Genomic DNA, 20,049 nt, shown 5'->3' with positions numbered 1-20,049 from the left:
ATTCCTCTAAATTGTATACTTGGTACCTATAACATTCTTTGTTATTTGACGATTGTGTTGCCTCAGAGTTCTTTTACTTCAAAAGTGTGCAACATTCGTTTACATAAGCCATTGTGAAACAAAGAGAAAACAAAACTTCAGCAAAAATAAGTACTAAAGTATGGTTTTCTAGTTAATATAAGCATATAAAATAAACTGGACTGATTAAAATAGCCTTCCGCCTCCACGCACTGTAAACAGACGAATCTTCTTTATATCCAGCTAGTAGCTACATATCAAAATTCATTCCTAAACCTTTACCCTGCTAAATGTTTAAATGGACTGGTCTATCATTCAATTCGGGCAGTACCATTTATTAAAATTTGCTGACTGAATAGCAAACAGTGCAGACCATGATCAGGATCTGTAGGCTGATCTTGGTCTGCACTGGTCGCAAAGGCAGAATCACCTGCCGCCTGCATGCTAAAAGTAAATATATAGGAGGAACAGATATGAACACCGAGTCTGCTTTACTTGTTTGTGTTATATGCTTCCAAAGGATCTTTACATAACTTTTATTGTTATTTGAATATGCTACAGATTACTTTGATCAAAGCCTTTAATTTGTCAGTGGTCAGTGATTTGAAAACAAAAATATGTTTAGATGAAATTAAGAAATGCCCTTTGACATTTTCTGTTGTAAAAATAAAGAAACAGACGAATGTTTTTAATTCCATAATTTTTTAAATTTCATAAGGTCGATAAATCAACTGATGAAAAGAAAATAATCTCTGCTGCCTGTACGAGTATTTATGCGTCCAAATATGGGAATATGACACAATCTAATTTGAGGATTGTTAGACGCATGACTGTTTGATTAGTCCAAAGAGCTATAAACTAATTTACACTTCTTTGATTAGTCCCCTTCCGATGGAACACCAGAGGGACCTTTAGGAATGCCCCTACGTTCGTATGTCCGTCCGTCCGTCTGCCCGTCCGCAAGAATGGATCCTGCAATTACTCAGAAAGTATTCAAGCTAGGCTCTTAAAACTTGGAATGTGACTAGAGAGCAATATGTATAGTATGCATGTACATAATTAATGCATGTAGGTCAATGTCAATATTGAAGGTCAAATCAAAACTGTTTCCACTCCATAACTTTCATATACATTGATGGGTTATTTTAGTGCTACACACAAATGTTCCCTATGATAATACAATGTGTCGACACATGAACTATGGTTGTCGGTAAAAGGTTAAAGTTATATTGAAAGTTCTGTATTGCCACTGCAATACTCGCCCACTTGTAACTTGAGATGTTTAGATGTTGTATACTTCTGAGTGACTTTAAAATTTGCAAAATGCACATCACATTGTAAAATTAGCCGTTTGAAAATAACTCGTCTCGAGTTGATATCTAAAAAGCGCTAATTACAAGTATTTAGGAACAAAGTATTCATTAAAATCATAAACACGAGAAACGGAAATTGTATTTAACTGCTTTTCATACTATAAATCAGTTAAGGTCAGTTTTGAAAAGCTCAATTTTTTACATAAGCCCGGCTATATAAACAAATCATATTTCACACTTTACGTTATCGCAAAATGGGATCGAAATCTGATCGCCTTTTAAATAAAATAAATGATGTGTTTTTTTAATTAAATAATATAATCATTTTTAAAAGGAAACGATACAATGTAGATTACTAACAGCTCCTGGAATTTCTTAGGATGCGTTTAAAGTGATGTCCGTTGGAGTGCCTTGATCTTACTCGAACCTTGAACTGTTTCTTGCGTATAGCCCGCGGATTAAATGCAAGTTTATCTTGTACAGTCAGTAGTGTTCTTTAATTGTGACGTTCTTATAACTTTAATTATTCAGTGCTTTACATTTAAACGTTTTTTTTTTAATTTGGAAACTAAATTAAATGACCCGAGTGTGTTTGACTGTGATATCCACCTAACCGTAGTGACCGCATTACTACTATCCCATGCTATTCCACCCTTAGATACCAAATCGTTTTCTTTTTTCTGATTGATGCGGTTAATAGAACGAATACTCGTTATAGGGCGAATGCATGTTTCAGGACCATTGCGGATTATAAAACCAATGCGGGTTATAGGACGAATGCGGGTTGTTGTCAGAATGCTGGTTATAGTACGACTGCGCTTCTGTTAGAAATGAGTTTAAAATTAGTCCGGAAGATACTTAGCGACAGACAGACAGACATGTCCAAAACAATAAACGATGTGTGTGAGGGGAAGAACATACCTTTATAGTCATCAGTTTCGCAATATTTACTTTTTTAATATTTTTTAATTCCTCACGATCAGGAAAGTCAGGCCTTGTGTTAAGCATAATAGGATAATAGAAATACATAGATCTGGTGTCGAATATCCGTAAAATTTTAAATGAAATGACCCTGAAAACCGCGTTGGTTTTCACTTAGCTAAACGTTAAAAGTATGTGATGTTAATGTAATGTAAAACGTTGACGTGGTACTGTCACTTGTGGAGCCTCTAGTTGCAGTATGTCCGGTATATTTTGTGTGACTCATACTAACATTTATAACCATATTAATGATATTAGTTCTATCAACTCCGTGAACAGCCTTGGATGAACGTGGAAGTCACAGAACAATCGTGCATACCAACAGTAAGGTTATTCAAGTCGTTTTACTCAGGACTACCGAGAAATATTTCGCTTTGTAACTGAGATAACAGTATAAGATGATACTATATCTGCTTTCTCATCTCAAACCTGTGATGACTGATTTCGAACATGTTGAGTTGTCGTGTTGACGGAGAAGACAGGACACAATGACAGCCCGACTGAACGATATGTTTTACTGTTATTTAGCGTGAAATTTATTCAGAAAGATTTTACGAATAGAGAGGAAAATGTATTAATGCAAAAATTAATAAAGCTACAAAATGAAAAGAAAATGCCAAGTATATGCACGTACACAATTGACGAAATTATATTTACATGTTGATATGTATTCATGATAAATGCAGAATTACTAAATTCCATTTTCAATAATAAATTCAATAATTAGATATAAGGCGACATATCTGGTCCATAGTAAACAGAATAATTTGGTGTCCAACCCTGGTCGTAATATGGTCTTGGAATGTTCAGATTCGACAACGAAGACCTGAAAGAAAAAAGGCATTAAATTGGTTGTTGTTTTTAACAATGTTCTCACTCAATTTACAAGAAAAACAAACAAAAGAAAAGTAAACAATTAGAGATAAAATTATAATTCAAGACGTGCATCTGCAAGGAATTTTGCCAACCATTTCTTAAAACATAAATATCTTATTACGGACGTAGAGTTCCATTTTTGATTCCATAGATAATCACTGACCAGACACATTGAACTTTTCATGGCTTTAATTGTATCTGTTTAATCCAATGAATTACATGTTAAAGGTCCATGTATCGAGATTTCAGTAATTTATCTTCAACATTTTTTATTTGTTATAATAAGGAAAGCGTACTCAAGTGATTCAAAATAAAGAGTTTATTTTTGAAAACAGTCCTATTCTCTGAAGGTGGTTCAGTGCGATTCACATATCTTAAATTCGCTTTCAATACTTTAAAATATTTTTCCTCACGCAAGACACATAATCTGCAACTGCCCTTGACGAAAGCAATTGTAGTGTAGTGATAATGCTGAACTGTGTGGGTTTAGCATGTCTTCTGTAGCATGTTTTGGGCAACGTAAATAATGTAAGGATGTATCACGAAAACTTGAGGATAATCATAATGAAATATCATAAAAATATAGAACGGTCAATAATCAACACTATTTGTCCGAGATCCCAAGAGTTTTCACTAATGACAGATGTGTCATTTAGTCACTGTTTCATTACACGATATAACAGATGAAATTCGAAGACTTTTCTCCAATTTCGGGTTAAACCAAACAAACCTCCTATGAACTAAACACCGGTCAAAAGTACATTTACATGAAGGATACGTGTCATACAAAAAGTAAAAAGTAGGAAATGTTTGCGTAGTATAAATTTTCCTCAGCTGTTACCTACCTTCTCCGCCACAGATATCCGTCCCTCCTGTTGTCGCGACTGCAAATACGGAAATCTAATATTAATTTAACCAGTCCAAATCTTGTTTATTTCCACTTGCCAACAGTAATTTAAGTCAATAATTACTCTAAACGTTTAAATTACAATGACACAATTTAACCTCAGTAACGTCAAGTCATGTTAAACGCGCAACCAATATCTATCAGACAAGAAAAAATAATGAATATCGTCAGTTCGAAATGACGATGTTTTCTAATTACAAGAACCCTTTCAGTCTTATAGAAAATTCTGATAAACATCTTATGACTTCTATGTCTAAATGACGCCTACATTTAAGACAAACTTGCTTCTTTGATTCTATACATTTAACTTACAAGATTATTTTTTATTATCAAACATAATTGCGATATACTGATACTGTGAAGCGAAATGGTGCAATTATTTTATTGCATATTTTTTGTCATCAAAAGAAATGATAAAAACGTTTTTGTGACAAAATAATTACTGACAGTTTTTGATTCCTTTTGAACACTATAATTTGACTGTCATTATTTAATTATACTGTATAAGATATATACAAATATAAATCAATAATGGATAAAGATATAACCATACATTTGCTTTTCTTCATCTTTCTCGTTGTTGTGATGCTCTCGTTGTGCTTCATCTGCTAAATCATTCAGTGAGTGAGCTTGTCTCAAAGAATCCGTTTTCTGAATACAGCGTGGACATTTGTACCGGAAATGACGTCTGTCGGGATTTTGTTGATAACGGCGTCCATTACTGGAGTGATGCACCTTGCATCGTAAGAAGAGTATAATTCGGTTAGTATTTATATCATGATTTTCTTTCAATAAAAATGGAGCACATTTTTTACAGAATTTGTGGTCAGACAGTTTGCTTAGAACTTATCTGTCTGATATAGAATAGGTTAATAATGTTTCTGGCACATTTTCTACATAGAGGCCAATAATATTGTTGGTGTGCCTCAAGGATCATTTCCATGACATTTTTGTTTTATGTGAATGAGAAGTCAGCATTCGTGAAACAAAACTTGAATAAGTATTCTGATAACTTGACTGCCTTTAAAATATAAACTTGATAGTAAATTTTTTTTGCAAGCCTTAATATGAATACTGTAAGTGAATGGCTTGTTTGGGTCTAAGCACAAGTTAAAGTCACGTACAAGAAAAGTACAGGTTTAGATAATATACCATCTAGATTTCTTAAGGATTGGGCAAAGTTTCTTAAAATTTCTATCACTTTTATCATCAATGGGTCCATAGTCGGCAAACAAGTTCCGGTAGAGTTAAAGTCTGCCAGAGTTAAGCCTCTGCATAAGAAAAACAGGCAAACAGATGTCGGGAACTATAGGCCTTTTAAGGTTTCATTTATAGTTTTTAAAATTTTAGAAACGTCAGTTTACAACCAACTTGAAAACTTTTAAATAAAAAACAATATTTCATACGAATTCCAGTCAGGTTTCCGAACAATTTATTCCACAGAGTCTTGTCTGGTGCGTCTGACGGCTTACATAAAAAGGTCTATATACAGGCACGATTATACCATTTAGTGTTAGAAACTACAGGCAATGGGCGTGGAGTCGTCTGTGAAATGGTTTAGTTCATATTTGTCCCGATAGGAAACAAAAAAACAGTACATGTAAATGACACCTTCTCAAACTCTGAAACTATTACATGTGGTGTTCCTCAGGGTAGTATTTTAAGTCATCTCTTATTTTTATGCTATGTAAATGACAAGCAAATAAGTATTAGTTATGACTGCAAACTCCTTTTGTATGCTGATGATAGTGCAATCATTTCTTTCACATACTGACATAAATGTCATTGGTAAAAATATCGGGTTGAGTTTGAAAATTGTAATTAGTTGACAATAAACTGTCATTACATTTAGGAAAAACTGAGTGTATCCTGTTTGGCAGTAAGCGTAAATGAAATAAAGTTGATACATTTTGTAATCTGTAACAACCAAGTTATTAAATCCCAAGACTCGGTCAAGTATTTGGGCCATGTGTTAGATAGTTCACTTTCAGTTAGTATATGTGCTAAAGTTATTATCAAAAAGGTAAATACCAGACTTAATTTTATGTATAGATATACAAATGTAGTAATGTCCTTGATTGTATTACACGGAAGACACTTTGAAATTCTCTTGTTCAGTGTTTGTTCGACAACACCTATTCTGTCTGGTTTAATAGTTTGTGCAAACTTTGAGGCCCAATCTCCTGGTTACTCAGAACAAAGTAGTCAGATCAGATTCATACTGAATGTACCTGCTCGGACATCTCTTACTTGTTCAGATTTTCATAACCTTGAGCTGTTAAAAATTGAGGATAGAGTCAAACAGCTGAATCTAAATCATGTTCATAAGATTTTACATGACAATGTCCATCATACATGAAAGATAACTTTGTCAGAAAAGCCCATGTTCACAATTATTGTACATTGTACCAGTTCAATTATTACGTTCCTTCTGTTGACTCTGCAACAGCCACGTATTTTACTATAATAATAATAACATTTAAACATTGAATTCACTACCTGAATCAATATAGTCCATAGGTACTCACACTAGATTTAAGAAAGAGGTTAAGAGATATTTCTTAAATGCGTAAGACAGTTAAATCAGTGCTTGTCATCTGGTTTGTGTGATAAATTATGTGTGTGATATGTTGGTGTAATTGAAATCTGTGATATTCTTTTTTGACCACAAACATATGTGATTTTTGCAGGGATGTGAGATGTAAATTTTTAGATAGACTAGTAGGGAAATGCCATAAACATATTTAAGTATTGAAAGTATTCATGGCATATTTTTTTAAAACTATTTTTAAATAATCTGAAGTATTATCGAGTTGGGAAAGTGTTCCAGATGCTTTTTTCTTTCCCCCCCCCCCCCCCCCACACACACACACTTTTTTTCTTTAGTAGTATAAAGGACCCCATTGGAATTAAGTCGCAAGACTTTATGGGCTAACCTGGCACTACATGTCATTTTTTTTTTTGTTTTGATTAATTTAAAATTTTATTTTCAAATTATACTGATAAAGTATGTTGGTTGTTTTAAAGTAGAATTAAGTGATAGATTTTTATTTTTCTGTGACTGTATTCTGTGATGTTTAAATTACAAGCCTTATTTATTTAATTTATTTTTGAATTACAGAGTAATATATATTTTTGATTATTGAAAACGTGTGTGTTGTATTATTACTATGAAATGAACATGTTTGCCAAATAAAACTATACTATACTATACATTGTTCATTGTTATTATAACTTTGTATCTACTGTATTGTTTCATAGTTTGGTGCGTTTAAGGTTTCGATGGAGGCCTTGAGAAACAAAAATCAAACAACACCAAATCATAGAAAGAAAGAGTTGTTTGACGTGAAAATTGAACAGCATGTAAAACATGTATATTACTTTATGAAACAAGTGTCAGTATACTGATATAAATATTGAATTCCGGGAAAGGGCTGCCCAAAGGGGCTCCACTTTCGGACAGTTAAACGCCTTTAAAAACTCACCATTTTCAAAGAACTGTTACACATGTTTGTTTTGATGCATTTGCAATAGCGTGATCGGAAAAAGTTGTTTCCCTTTGAAAATGAATGCCATTTGTACTTAAAATAATCGGGAACAGTTGTCTCCCTTTAAAAATGAATGCCATTTGTAAAGAAATAAAGATAAACAATTGCTGAAAACTGTGTTCCACCTTGTTATGCGAAATTTCACCACTCGCACGCTATTGCAAATGCATCAAAACGAACATGTGTAAGTGTTCTTTGAAAATGGTGAGTTTTTAAAGGCGTTTAACTGTCCGGAAGTGGAGCCCCTTTAGGCAGCCCTTTTCCGGAATTCAATGTTTATATCAGTATACTGACACTTGTTTCGTAAAGTAATATACATGTTTTACATGCTGTTCAATTTTCATGTCAAACAACTCTTTCTTTCTATGATTTGGTGTTGTTTGATTTTTGTTTCTCAAGGCCTCCATCGAAACCTTAAAAACAAGAAATGCTGCAATGTCAAAACATTTAATACCATTACAGTTACCATAACAAACGAGGAAAGCTTGATATTGTCCCTTACCTCATCAGTATCTTCTGGTTGTGAAAAATGCTGATGTTGCCAACCGTCATCATTAGGAGGGTGAATTGTATTAGTGTGATACATCTGCATGTTGTCATCAGCTTTTCTAGAAATACTGCGAATCATCAAACAAATGGTATTGTGACTTATTATTTTGGTATATCTTAACAATCAATTCATGAAATGAAGGACATAGTTATGCTTAGAAACATATAGACTTATTTGCTTTTCAGACTGTATCATTGTTACTTGTTATTTTTATAGCATCATATCGGATACCCTTATTACGATGTGATTAATTGATATGTATGTTATTGTAAATATCATACATCAGCATTTTGAATACACTCAAGCCATGTGCCGTTCGTAGGGATTATTTCAAATTACCATGATCGACAATTAGGTTAAATTCGCCGTCTTATCGGTAAAGTTATCCCCCTTGAAAACGTCTGACTAGGCGATATTGATTCTTTATCTGGTTGAAATTTTCCAATAGAAACAAAGAAGGAAAAAAAATTGAACAAATGAGCCGTGCCATGAGAAAACCAACATAGTGGGTTTGCGACCAGCATGGATCCAGACCAGCCTGCGCATCCGCGCAGTTTGGTCAGGATCCATGCTGTTCGCTAACAGTTTCTCCAATTCCAATAGGCTTTAAAAGCGACCAGCATGGATCCTGACCAGACTGCGCGGTTGCGCAGGCTGGTCTGGATCCAAGCTGGTCGCAAACCCACTATGTTGATTTTCTCATGGCACGGCTCAAATATTGTTTTCATTTGAATGAACGCACAATATTTATTATCCTGTTGAAGTGTTTGTCAATCTTTTCTCTTTACAAAGATATAAAAATTATTTATTTAAAATGAAGAATTAATGCTTCCCTTGGCGATTAAAAGACACCACTATCAGTCTCCTTTTACGGCATACAGTTACTGGATACAATATAAGTAAAAACCTGTGATACGTATCTTATTCTTTCCTCTGTAGTCACTTTATTCATCTTTTGAGAATATTTATTTTGAATATTGTGCAGAAGATAAATGTTTTAAATATGTTTTTGTTTTTAAATTATTTAAATGTCTTCTTGCTAGGGATTATTTCAAATTGACTGTATTTCACAACCAAAAAACATGCCCTAAGTAATTTTGTAAGAAAAACAACAATGTCACAAAATTCAAGCTTTACGTACAACGATATTAATAGTGCTTCCATTCAAATTATTACATGGTGCAAATATCAACCAATTCTAGTACTTCCAATTAATGATAAAATGCTACTTAAATGACTCAGAAGTAGTTTTTCACTCGAAATGATGTTGGGATAAAAGTAGTGAGAAGGAGATCTAAGGAAGGAAGAATGAACTGAAGTGAACGGACAATTCTGTTCATACAGATTTGAGTTAAACAGGAGTTACAATGTAAAGTCCAGGAGAATGATGTTAAATGGAATACAAGAAGGGGCCATCTAATACATGTAAATATTTATTGTTAGAAACTGTTGAAGTAAACAGTCAGTAACAGCTTATAAAGCGGCAAAGACGAGATCAATGGTTTTTTCTTAAGTTACACAAAAATATATAATATATATCTGCTATGTTCAATTTAACATTTGAAAGTTTCTTTATCGACAGAATTGGATAAAACGTGATAGTGGTTTTTATACAAATCTTTTAAATTGTAAACCATCATTATTTAACTCTTTAAGACGTGTTCAACACTCACACATAGTGTGTAATAATTTAATCCAGACAGTGAAAATTCATCAAATGAGTTATTTAATAAGACACTGTAAAATACAATAAAATCAAATCTTTTCAAAGCAAGCTTGACAAGACACATTACAAACTGAAATGTATGAAAATCCAGTTCTTGGTTTTTGTCTCGTACCGAGTAACACGTATATTGTGCGAGATAATACATATCAATTATATTGTCTGTGTCTTTTGACATTTCATATTCACAGACTTTAGATACAAGCTCTTCCTTTAACTATTCCCTAGCATTACATCTTACACTGGAAGTACTAATTAAAGGCGAAGTCATGTGTACATTATCCACATAAGTTTTGACATAACATGACTTTTGATAAGTTTACATTGAAAACCAGAAAGGGTTTCATCAGAAAAAGATGCTAAGTTAACCATGTTAGACTACGGTTTGCACTACGTGTAAAATAACACTTTAAACTTAAGGCACATACCTGGTAATAAATTATATTATTGTATTGATTCTTTATTAAATACTGGTTGCTCAAATGAAATATTCCATTGGAGTGTTAAAAGATTATATGTCTGTTGGAATTGTTGATAATTTAAATTCGTTTTTGAGAAAGTTATTTCAGCTTAATGCCAAAAATGTATATCAAAGTAACTAAAAGACACTTGTGATTTTGAAAATGTTCTACCCTGCATTTATTTCACTTCAAATGAAATAATTATAATCATCACAAATCGTCTTTTGGTTATAGCATGTAATGTATATTAGAGACCGAAACTCTTCATGTTTTAAATAATCAAAGAGAACATCCAGATGTAATTTTCTTAGATTTGACTTCATACTTCGTGCATTACTGACAAAATGCATAAATACACGTATTCGTCATATAAAGAACGATTTTGCAACTGGTAACAATGTCAAAAAAACATATTTAAAAAAATAATACACAACTAACCTATAGGGCTGCGATGATCCGTCTTCCAAATAATACTCTGTCGAATCCCTGTATCTGGAACATAAAACAAGTTACCTGGTAAAGGGAGGTAACTTTGCGCTGAATTTAAAAAAAATGGCTATATAAAATGACAGTTTGTGAAATGTTTTCTTTTTTCACGGAAATGTTGCTTCAGTACTAATTGGGATATACCTTAACTATACCTAAGCTGACTACGAATTCCTTAAAATTTATGAGAATCGATGTACAAATAGTGTCAAATGCCAGACTTAGAAGTAACCAAAAGAGCTTAAGTTTACTACAGACATGTAATTAATTCGAAAAACTATAACACTTTTTTCCATTACCGCCATTTGGGTTCTTACTGCTGATGTGTAATGTAATTTCATCATGTGTATTTAAAACAAAATTTATGAAAAATTCTTGAAGTTAAATAGGTGATTCAAAACACAAGTTGGATCTGTGCGGAGCAGTTTATGAAAGGCCATGTTTTCTAAAGAGTAGGGATCTATTAAATTAGTATATCCGCCGATGTGCATTGTCTGTAGAAATAGAACATTAAATTCATCAATTTACGATTGTTTTATCATATTAGTTCACATCACATTAGTCTAAGTGTGTGTAACTTTTAATTTCTTAACTTTCCCAGCTTACAAATAACACTCATTTAGATATTTAAGACACGTTAGTTAGTACCAATTAATTTTCAACCTGCTTTCTTTTTACATCTAGGAAAAACACAATTCTAACACGATCTGATTCATTTTCCTATTAAACAAAGAAGGTGGAAAACAGTGAATTATTATACAACAAATCACTGTTCTGACGTCACAATTATTACGTCATGGCGTCAAATGGCATAGCGGCGCGCTGGAAAAGAAACCGATTAAAAACGGGCAAATATTTAATGAATGTCGTCAAGGATGTATTTAAAGATCCTTGGTAACGTGTTAGAATCGAAATAATATATCTCATTTAGTGATTTGCTCGTGAATAAATCATTGTTTGTCGTTCAGATGAATATTATTATATCACGAGGGCGCAGCCCTCGTGATATAATTCCTTCGCATCTGAACTCCAAACAATGATTTATTCAACGACAAATCAGTGGATGTGATATATTATTTCTTAAATAGAGAAAGAGAAAATTACATATTCGAACCAATGTCATTATGATCAGATGAAAATCGGAAAGTTGTGAGCCTTGCGTTCTTTCTAAGCAACCCATAATTAATGTCTGCATTTCATTTAAGTACGATTTTGAGCTATGACATACCAACATGGGCTTAACTCTCATCTGACGAGCGAACTTTGCTTTACATTTCTCGAAATTCATTTCTATCATGATTGTAAAATGTTCGGTTAACGGCAAAATAAAAATATTTCAAAAATACCGAAAACCACTACAGATATTCAAAATTTGCATGAAATGCACGTGAACGTCCCATCAGTATTTTTCGATACGATGTAGTCTGGTGTTTAGAGTATATATCCAGGCCTTGTAATGTCACGACATTTTCTCGTCTTCCCATGACTTTAAATACACAAGGGAAGTAAGCTGTAAATTATAAAACCGAAGTATTCTTACCGCTTATGTTTCTTGTAATGGTTTTTATTTCTTCCCCAGAACATGGCGACACACACAAAAATGATGAGTGCTGCTACAAGGAAGCCGACGACAGCAAGAACAATGACTAATATGAGCGTTTCGTCCATACCGGATTTAGGACTGGAGGTTGTGACGTCACCTGGAACTGTGAATGTAAGGTATATTCAATATTATTTTAGATGTGTCCGTTGATAAACAACGAATCAGTTTCTAAACGAAAATAAACTATTTACTGATTACATCACACATTGTCCGTATGTAAAAAATATTAAGAACATCATTGTCAGAATAGGAAGTGTAAAGCAAATTTGGTACTCAGTCCGATCAATAATGCCTAATTCAAATTTGACCCGGGCGCCGTGCGATGGATTAGTCATCGTACGGACTACGGCGTATGTGTTCACATTATATAAGAGCATCATGCTATTTTTTTTGTACAGGCTCTCGGGGAAGGCCAGGAGATTATATGGAAATCGTGCAATTTCAGTGCATTTGCCGTGCAGTCTCCGCAAGCTCTCCACGGAAATCGTACGATGCCCGTACGGCTTCCGTGCTGGAGATGGTCAATATATATACCCATCTTAAAAAAATGTTTCGGCCATATAAAGGACGCCGCGCGGCAATGGTGCGGCCGCTGTATGGTTGCCGCGCGATGACCGCTCAATATTCGTGCGATTTCACGAATACTGCACGGGCAGCGAGCGGCAACCTTGCGACAGCTGTGCGAAGGCCACACGAGTCTACAATCCCCATACGATTTCTTTTGGGCACCGTGTCCACGGAAAATCGTGCGTTATCTGCACGATCAGCGCGCAGCCTCCTAACGATGCCCGTGCGGGAATTGTGCAATACCACCTGCGACATATCTACGAGCTACGGGCTTACCATTTTTTTTTTCAAATTTGTGTAACTTGTCGCTAAACAAAATCGCAGAGGCAGCGGAGGCCGTGAATCCGTACGAAAATCGCACTGCCGATTCCTGCCTCAGCACGGAGGCCGCATGGAAAGGAGGATATGGGCAGTCTACGGGGCTCCGCAGACGCATCGCAGGCCAAATGTGAACTAGGCATTATGCTACGGAATCCTTTTTGCCAGATTAGGATTCGTAAAGTATAATTAGTACAGACAAATAAGGATAAACTACGAAATATTTCAGGTAAGATACATTCTGGAGAAAACGAGTTTAACTAGTTGCCTAAAAGTGCTTAATTTGTCTTCTTTTATACTTACTTGAATTCCTGTGAATTATTATACCACCGAAAAGCAATTATCGCCTGTATAGGACGCCTACTGTAACCAGTTGAAACATTTGACCAAAATGATTTTGGAATTGTTTATGAAATATGCATAAAAATACGGTTGTCAATGTTTTATAAGGTGCTTTATGAAGCGTGACTACCACACATGAAACTCATATTCGGAATAACAGAGGCTAGTCTCAAAGAATGTCTTACATGCATTTTAGTCGTTACACCATTAAAAATACTTTAATTAACTGACACTAAAATGGAAATAAATCGTATTTTAATTACTGCTAGCAGCTATTTCAATTTCTAAAAGCCGATGGTGATGTATATCAAATCCAAAAATATGCCTTGCTAGTAATATGTAAAGTATGGTAAAAAATATTTACGTGCACAATAAGGTTCAGCAGACCAGTATCCACTTTGCATGCATGTAACACTGGATGGCCCTACCAGAACCAGGCCGGGTTGACACCTGACACTCACATTGGTACCGACGGTGCGGGAGAAAGTGTCTACTATGAGTGAATCTACCAGGTCAACTGTAATCACTTGTGTATCTGGCTTCAACTCCGTTAAATGTGGACACTCTGTATTGAAGATCGGATGTTGGTCAACGCCTTTCTTGATTAAGCGACAATCACATTAAAGGGACGCGCCTTCACATTAATGACATTTTTTCTTTTCGAAGCATTTGTTTATAAAATACTGTCTATAAATTACTTAAAATTGCCTTTTACTGGGTAATTCATGCAGTAAAAATTTCCTATAAAATGAAACCAAGCAATTATACATTCTATCTTATCGTATGAATTATCAACTCAATTATTGTTGTTGTTTTTAGTCCCCTACTGGTTGAAAACCAGTTTCGGGGACTATAGGAATGCGCTTTTCCGTCATTCTGTCATTCCGTCCGTACGTCCGTGCGTCCGCAATTTCTTGTCCGGTCCATAACTCTGTTTAACCATGAAGGGATTTTAATATTACTTGGCACAAATGTTCCCCATGATGAGACGACGTGTCGTGTGCAAGAACCGGACCCCTACCTCAAAGGTCAAGGTCACAATTGGAGGTCAAAGGTCAACAGGGCTTTTCTCCTGTCCGGTCCATAACTCTGCCATCCATGAAGGAATTTTAATATTACTTGGCACAAATGTACCTCATAATAAGATGATGTGTCATGCACAACTTTCAGACCCCTAGCTCAAATGGCTAGGTCCCACTTAGCAGTCAATGTTAACATGGCATGATTAGGGTCTGCTTCGTGTCCGGTCAATAACTCTGTCACTCATTAAGGGATTTTAATATCACTTGGCACAAATGTTCCCAATGAGGATACAACAAATCATGCGCAAGACCCGGACCCCTTCTTCAAAGGTCAAGGTCACAATTGGAGGTCAAATGTCAACAGGGCTTTTCTCCTGTCCGGTCCATAACTCTGCCATCCATGAAGGGATTTTAATATTACTTAGCATAAATGCACCTCATAATAAGACGATGTGTCAAGCCCAACTTTCAGACCACTAGCTCAAAAGTCAAGGTCACACTTAGCAGTCAAATGTTAACATATGTCAAATGTTCCCCATGAGGAGACGACGTGTCTTGTGTAAGACCAGACCCCTAGCTCAAAGGTCAAGGTCACAATTGGAGGTCAAATGTCAACAGGGCTTTTTCCTGTCCTGTCCATAACACTGCCATCTATGAAGGGATTTTAATATTACTTGGCACAAATATTCCCCATGATGAGACGACGTGTCATGCGTAACACTCAGAACCCTGGCTTAAAGGTCAAGGTCACACTTTGAGATCAAAGGTCAATAAGAATTTTGTTCTGTCCGGTCTATAACTTTGTCATGCAAGGCAGGATTCAAATTTCAGTTGGCACAAATATTTCCTTGGATGAGACAACATGTCAAGCGCAAAACCCGGGCCCTAAGTCTAAGGTCAAGGTTACACTTAGAGGCCAAATGTCAGATACAGAAATGACTTTGTCGGGAGCATTTCTTCTTCATGCATGGAGGGATTTTGATGAAACTTGGCACAAATGTTCACCACTTTTGAAAAGGAAAGTTATGCGCAAGAACCAGGTCTCTAGGTTTAAGGTCAAGGTCATGCTTAGAGGTCAAAGGTTAAATTTAAGAATGACTTTGTCCAGAGCATTTATTCTCTATGCATGGAGGGATTTTGATGTAACTTGGCACAAATGTTCATTGTCACGAGGCACCCTTGTTTTAAGAATTACCTCCCTTTGTTGTTACTATTAAATAGATTATATTGTACCTTTTTTATTACATGTGGACTTGTAATATATTTTTTTCTAATAGATTTTTTTTTAATTTCCCTGTGCTGTTACTATAGATAACTTATATGATAACGTTTTCTTAATTGGCCAAAATAAATTCATATGAAAGCAACTAAAGGCTTTTATGTATGCAAATGTTAATCCAAGTGTTTTGTTTTAACATATTGTATATATAGTACAATAGTGTTTATACATCATTGACATATATCAATTCATTATGTTATACTGCAGTAGAAACAATAAGGTGCCTTCCAGTAGGGGACTTTATATTGCAGGGCAATACTTCATTCACTTGTTTCTCTTTATTTTATATTTTCTATATTTTATCTGGCGACGTGCCCCTTTGAAAGGGTAAAGAAGTACTACGGGCATCTGAAGCTGATGACATTTGTTTAGCAATACTTAACTTGTTTTGACAGTTCGTTTAAAATCTCTTTTTCTGTCTTATTATTTTGTCAAAATTATACCTATCTGTTTTACAGATGTTGCATTTATTATTAATATTCTGGAAAAAAGAATACATTTCTTTGATATTTGTAGAAATTATAACAACTTGTGTTAACTGTCTTTGTAAGACGTCAGGTGCCCTGCACATAAATCGTTGCGCCACACTAAAGAAAGCATTTCAGCACAAATGTAACTTTTGTCCACACAAATAAATAAAATGTTTACGTATATGTGAACAATTATAGATATATACTCATTTAAACTGGAGTAACAAGACACCAAAGACATAAAATGTGGACAAAGCCAAAGGCAGGAAACGTGATAGCATGAATCAAATCAAAATACAAAACAAAAGAACATATGTGATAATATGTACAATAAATCTACCTGTCATATCTGATGCTGCTTGAGGTACAAATACGAAACTGTGCTCTGAAATACAGATTATTGTGCTTTGAGAGCCAATCAAAATGATAAGCTATATTTATATATTTTACAAAAGCAGAAGCAAGCAACAATAAGAAGGATTACCTTTAATAAACGTATTTTTATTCCGACATAATTTTAGCGTTACCTAAATCCTTCGCGACAAATGTCTTGGTAACAACTACATGGACTAATTATTTAGTTAGGAAGAGTTAAGAGAAATACAAAGTTTCACTGCTATTAGGAGGTTGCAATTAATTTAATAAATAGAATGTAAGAAGTAAGAATGGACCAGACGATAAAACACTATCTGTAAATTACTCTAGATTTATTCAATCCAACCAGTTTCTTTAACCCTTCATCGAGGAAACACATCATATTCAAATATTTATTACAACTAATTAGTTTTTAAGGCACTTCCGACAGTCTCCTTAAAATAGACCGATTTTTTTTCTGAATTTTTTTTCGAATGTTGACTTTGTCATTTGAATTAAAAGTAGATAAAAATATCGGTCACGGTTTTCGCAGGCTCTATATGCAAATCTACCGAAATATGCAGAAATGTCCTAATAGTTTATGTGGTTTTGAAATAAATTAAGTATTAACTTTCTATAAGTTGCAAGAATTATTCTCAATATTTAAAAAGCAGGTTTGAATAAGAAATATAAACATTTAGTGGTCAAAAAAGTATTTAATTCCATTTTTAGTGAAAATGCCCAATGTTACAATTAAACATAAATTTTGAAGAAATGCATATACAGGTTCTGTTCAAAACAGATTAAAAGATTTCGAAAATTGGAGCTTTTAAAGTGTATAAAATAATGATAGGTCATGTGCTTAACAGAATAATGGCTGAATTACCAAATATATGAAACATGTTTAATTTTGACCATCAAACTGTGACAAAAGCAGCGGCCCGTTATCACTAAACAGCATTGACGTAACTTTCGCGCCTTTCCTTTTGCTGTTCGTACACAATGAACGTCAAAATTTTCAATGGACCATAATAGGGCGAATGTAAATATTAAAATTTGAAATGTTTGGTATTTTATAAAGCAATGCGTCTGAAAATAAGACATTTCAAAAATTTGACCGAAAAAAGAAACATCTTTATGTGACTTCAAAATTGATAATGCTCCCTTGTATTTTAGTAGTGGTTGATGATTTTGCGGTTGTTTTCAGGTTTTGACATAAATATTAAAGAATTTAACGCCGATTGTAAAAATAGTTTGACAATTAAATTATATTTTACGGAATACTGCGCGATAAAACAAGGATTCAGATGTTGCAACAGAAAACAAAATGTATTTATTACACCCGTATTGACTCGGGGCTATATATGTATGAACAAAAAGAAAGTCAGTTAAATAAAGATTCTATCTAACAATATGAAATGCGGATATTATTTTAGGGCAATAATGTATTTAACGACTGAGATGCCTTTAATTCATGTCTAGTTCCCACTGATATTGAATCCAAACATTTATACATCTATATGAAATATGAACAATACATGAAATCCACATAAATGAATTCCACATGAAGTTCAGGACAGACTCAGCTACCTTAAAAAAGACCGAAGTAAAATCACGTAAGATAAAGTGGAGTAAATGATTTCGACACAGAGAGAAAAAAGACACTAAACTGTTATGTGATATTTATATAAAGTACATTTGAATTATTTTCTTTTTTTTCAAATATTAGCTAGTATCCATCTGCGCGTCATTAAAATGAATTTCTACTAAATCTGCTTAGCCGGAATTTTGAGTTGAGATTTCGAAAACTAGAGAAAATTATTAAGAAAGCCCATGATAAAGGTGAAAGCCAGTAACATTAGCATGAAATAATAGTTTCAAGAACCGAAACCCTTTCACAGACTGATCCAAAGTCACAATAATACCTAATAGATATCGAAAGGCATACTGTCACTAGCATATAGTTCTGTTCAAATATGCTCGGTGAGGAAATAGTGTCGGGAAACTATAAAATGTATTTTGATATCACTTATAAATACATTGACACCACTTGTATTTTGAGCTAGTTTTATGTTTGGAAATAGTAGCTATGTATATAAAGCTAATATCTTTTCCTGTTTCCCTTTGTCTTTAAGTGATATCATAGCACAAACGCATTTCCTTATTTTCTGTTAAATGTTTTAGTTGCGGTACTTTTGCTTGCTCATTTGAACGTACACCACTCCAAAATGGTGTTGATTCGCTCAAAAATAGCATTTAATTGACAAAAATATACTTACACTCTATTGACAATTTGTAGTACTTTAGATTAAAAACCAACAATTTATGTAACGAAGAGTGTTTTAGTCGAAACAGCTAGAGTGCCTAACATATGATAGAAATACCTGACTATCGTAGTGAAGTTCGTATATATTGTCAGTACAGCATAACAAACAAATGTACAAAGCTCATCTACAATCACGATCAATACAAAATTGACATGCTGATAGACAATTAAGCACATACCATTTTAATCCAGATAACCACTGAAAACAACAAAACGGGGATAAGATACCTTTGATGTATAAAATCCAATATTATTTATATTTGATTTTCAATGACAAATTCATACTGAAATAACCATCAGAAAAGTTTTTGCACGTTTAACAATATCTAATTATTTCCTATAAATAACAAAACACAAACTACAGCAACAGCTTTTCAGGTGAAACGCTTGAACGATTCGGGATATTGAATCAATATTGAATGAATGTTATATTGCAAATTTAAAGCAGGTAAAATACGAACGAGAACATACAGTTATAGAGTTCGTTTAAGTAGCAAACGATTGGTACGATCTTGATCTCCACTAAAGTTCAAAAGAAGTGTTCAAAATTTGTTGCAATTTGTTGTTAGACAAGATTCATCAAAGTGAATACATTTGTCGGCCTATACTCTGAGCTATTCAATTTCGCAAATAGATGAGTTTTAGTAATCACTTTATCAATTAAGAGAAAAAAATATAAAACCTTGATGAATATTTGTTTGTTCTGCTGGGTATTCAAATCGACAGAAAGAAGGTCGTATCAGGACTTCCGGCGTCTCTCTTAGCATGATTTCAATCATCCTGTTAGAACTGTCGACATACTACTTGGAACTGATAGTTACTGTTACGGTATATATAATACACATAAAAGCACGCGCGCAGTGTTTTTTCCGTAGCAATTAGACAAACTCAATTCATAAAAGGTC

At 34.1% G+C, this 20,049-nt stretch overlaps 1 protein-coding gene across 3 annotated transcripts; it reads right to left on the bottom strand.

Annotated features, from left to right (window-relative positions):
* Nucleotides 1–667: 667 nt before the first annotated feature.
* LOC123552363 (uncharacterized) lies at nt 668–19,515 on the bottom strand. 3 transcript variants are annotated; one of them, XM_045341976.2, is made up of 9 exons: nt 19,373–19,515; nt 16,805–16,849; nt 14,058–14,258; nt 12,404–12,569; nt 10,816–10,869; nt 8,146–8,260; nt 4,649–4,830; nt 4,034–4,072; nt 668–3,138 (listed from the first exon to the last, which is right to left on the bottom strand). In XM_045341976.2, the coding sequence occupies exons 2-9, from the start codon at nt 16,809–16,811 to the stop codon at nt 3,036–3,038; spliced, it is 867 nt and encodes a 288-aa protein (XP_045197911.2). In that variant the 5' UTR covers nt 16,812–16,849; nt 19,373–19,515; the 3' UTR covers nt 668–3,035. The 3 variants fall into 3 exon arrangements, with proteins under 3 accessions (XP_045197911.2, XP_045197913.2, XP_045197914.2); XM_045341978.2 differs by having other exon boundaries at nt 19,324–19,498; XM_045341979.2 differs by lacking the exon at nt 16,805–16,849.
* Between the last annotated feature and the right edge of the window lie 534 nt (nt 19,516–20,049).

This window comes from Mercenaria mercenaria, chromosome 4, assembly GCF_021730395.1.
Source record: "Mercenaria mercenaria strain notata chromosome 4, MADL_Memer_1, whole genome shotgun sequence".
NCBI lineage: Eukaryota > Metazoa > Mollusca > Bivalvia > Venerida > Veneridae > Mercenaria > Mercenaria mercenaria.
Note: the sequence above shows the minus strand (reverse complement) of the source record. Positions and strands in the feature narration are given on the sequence as shown.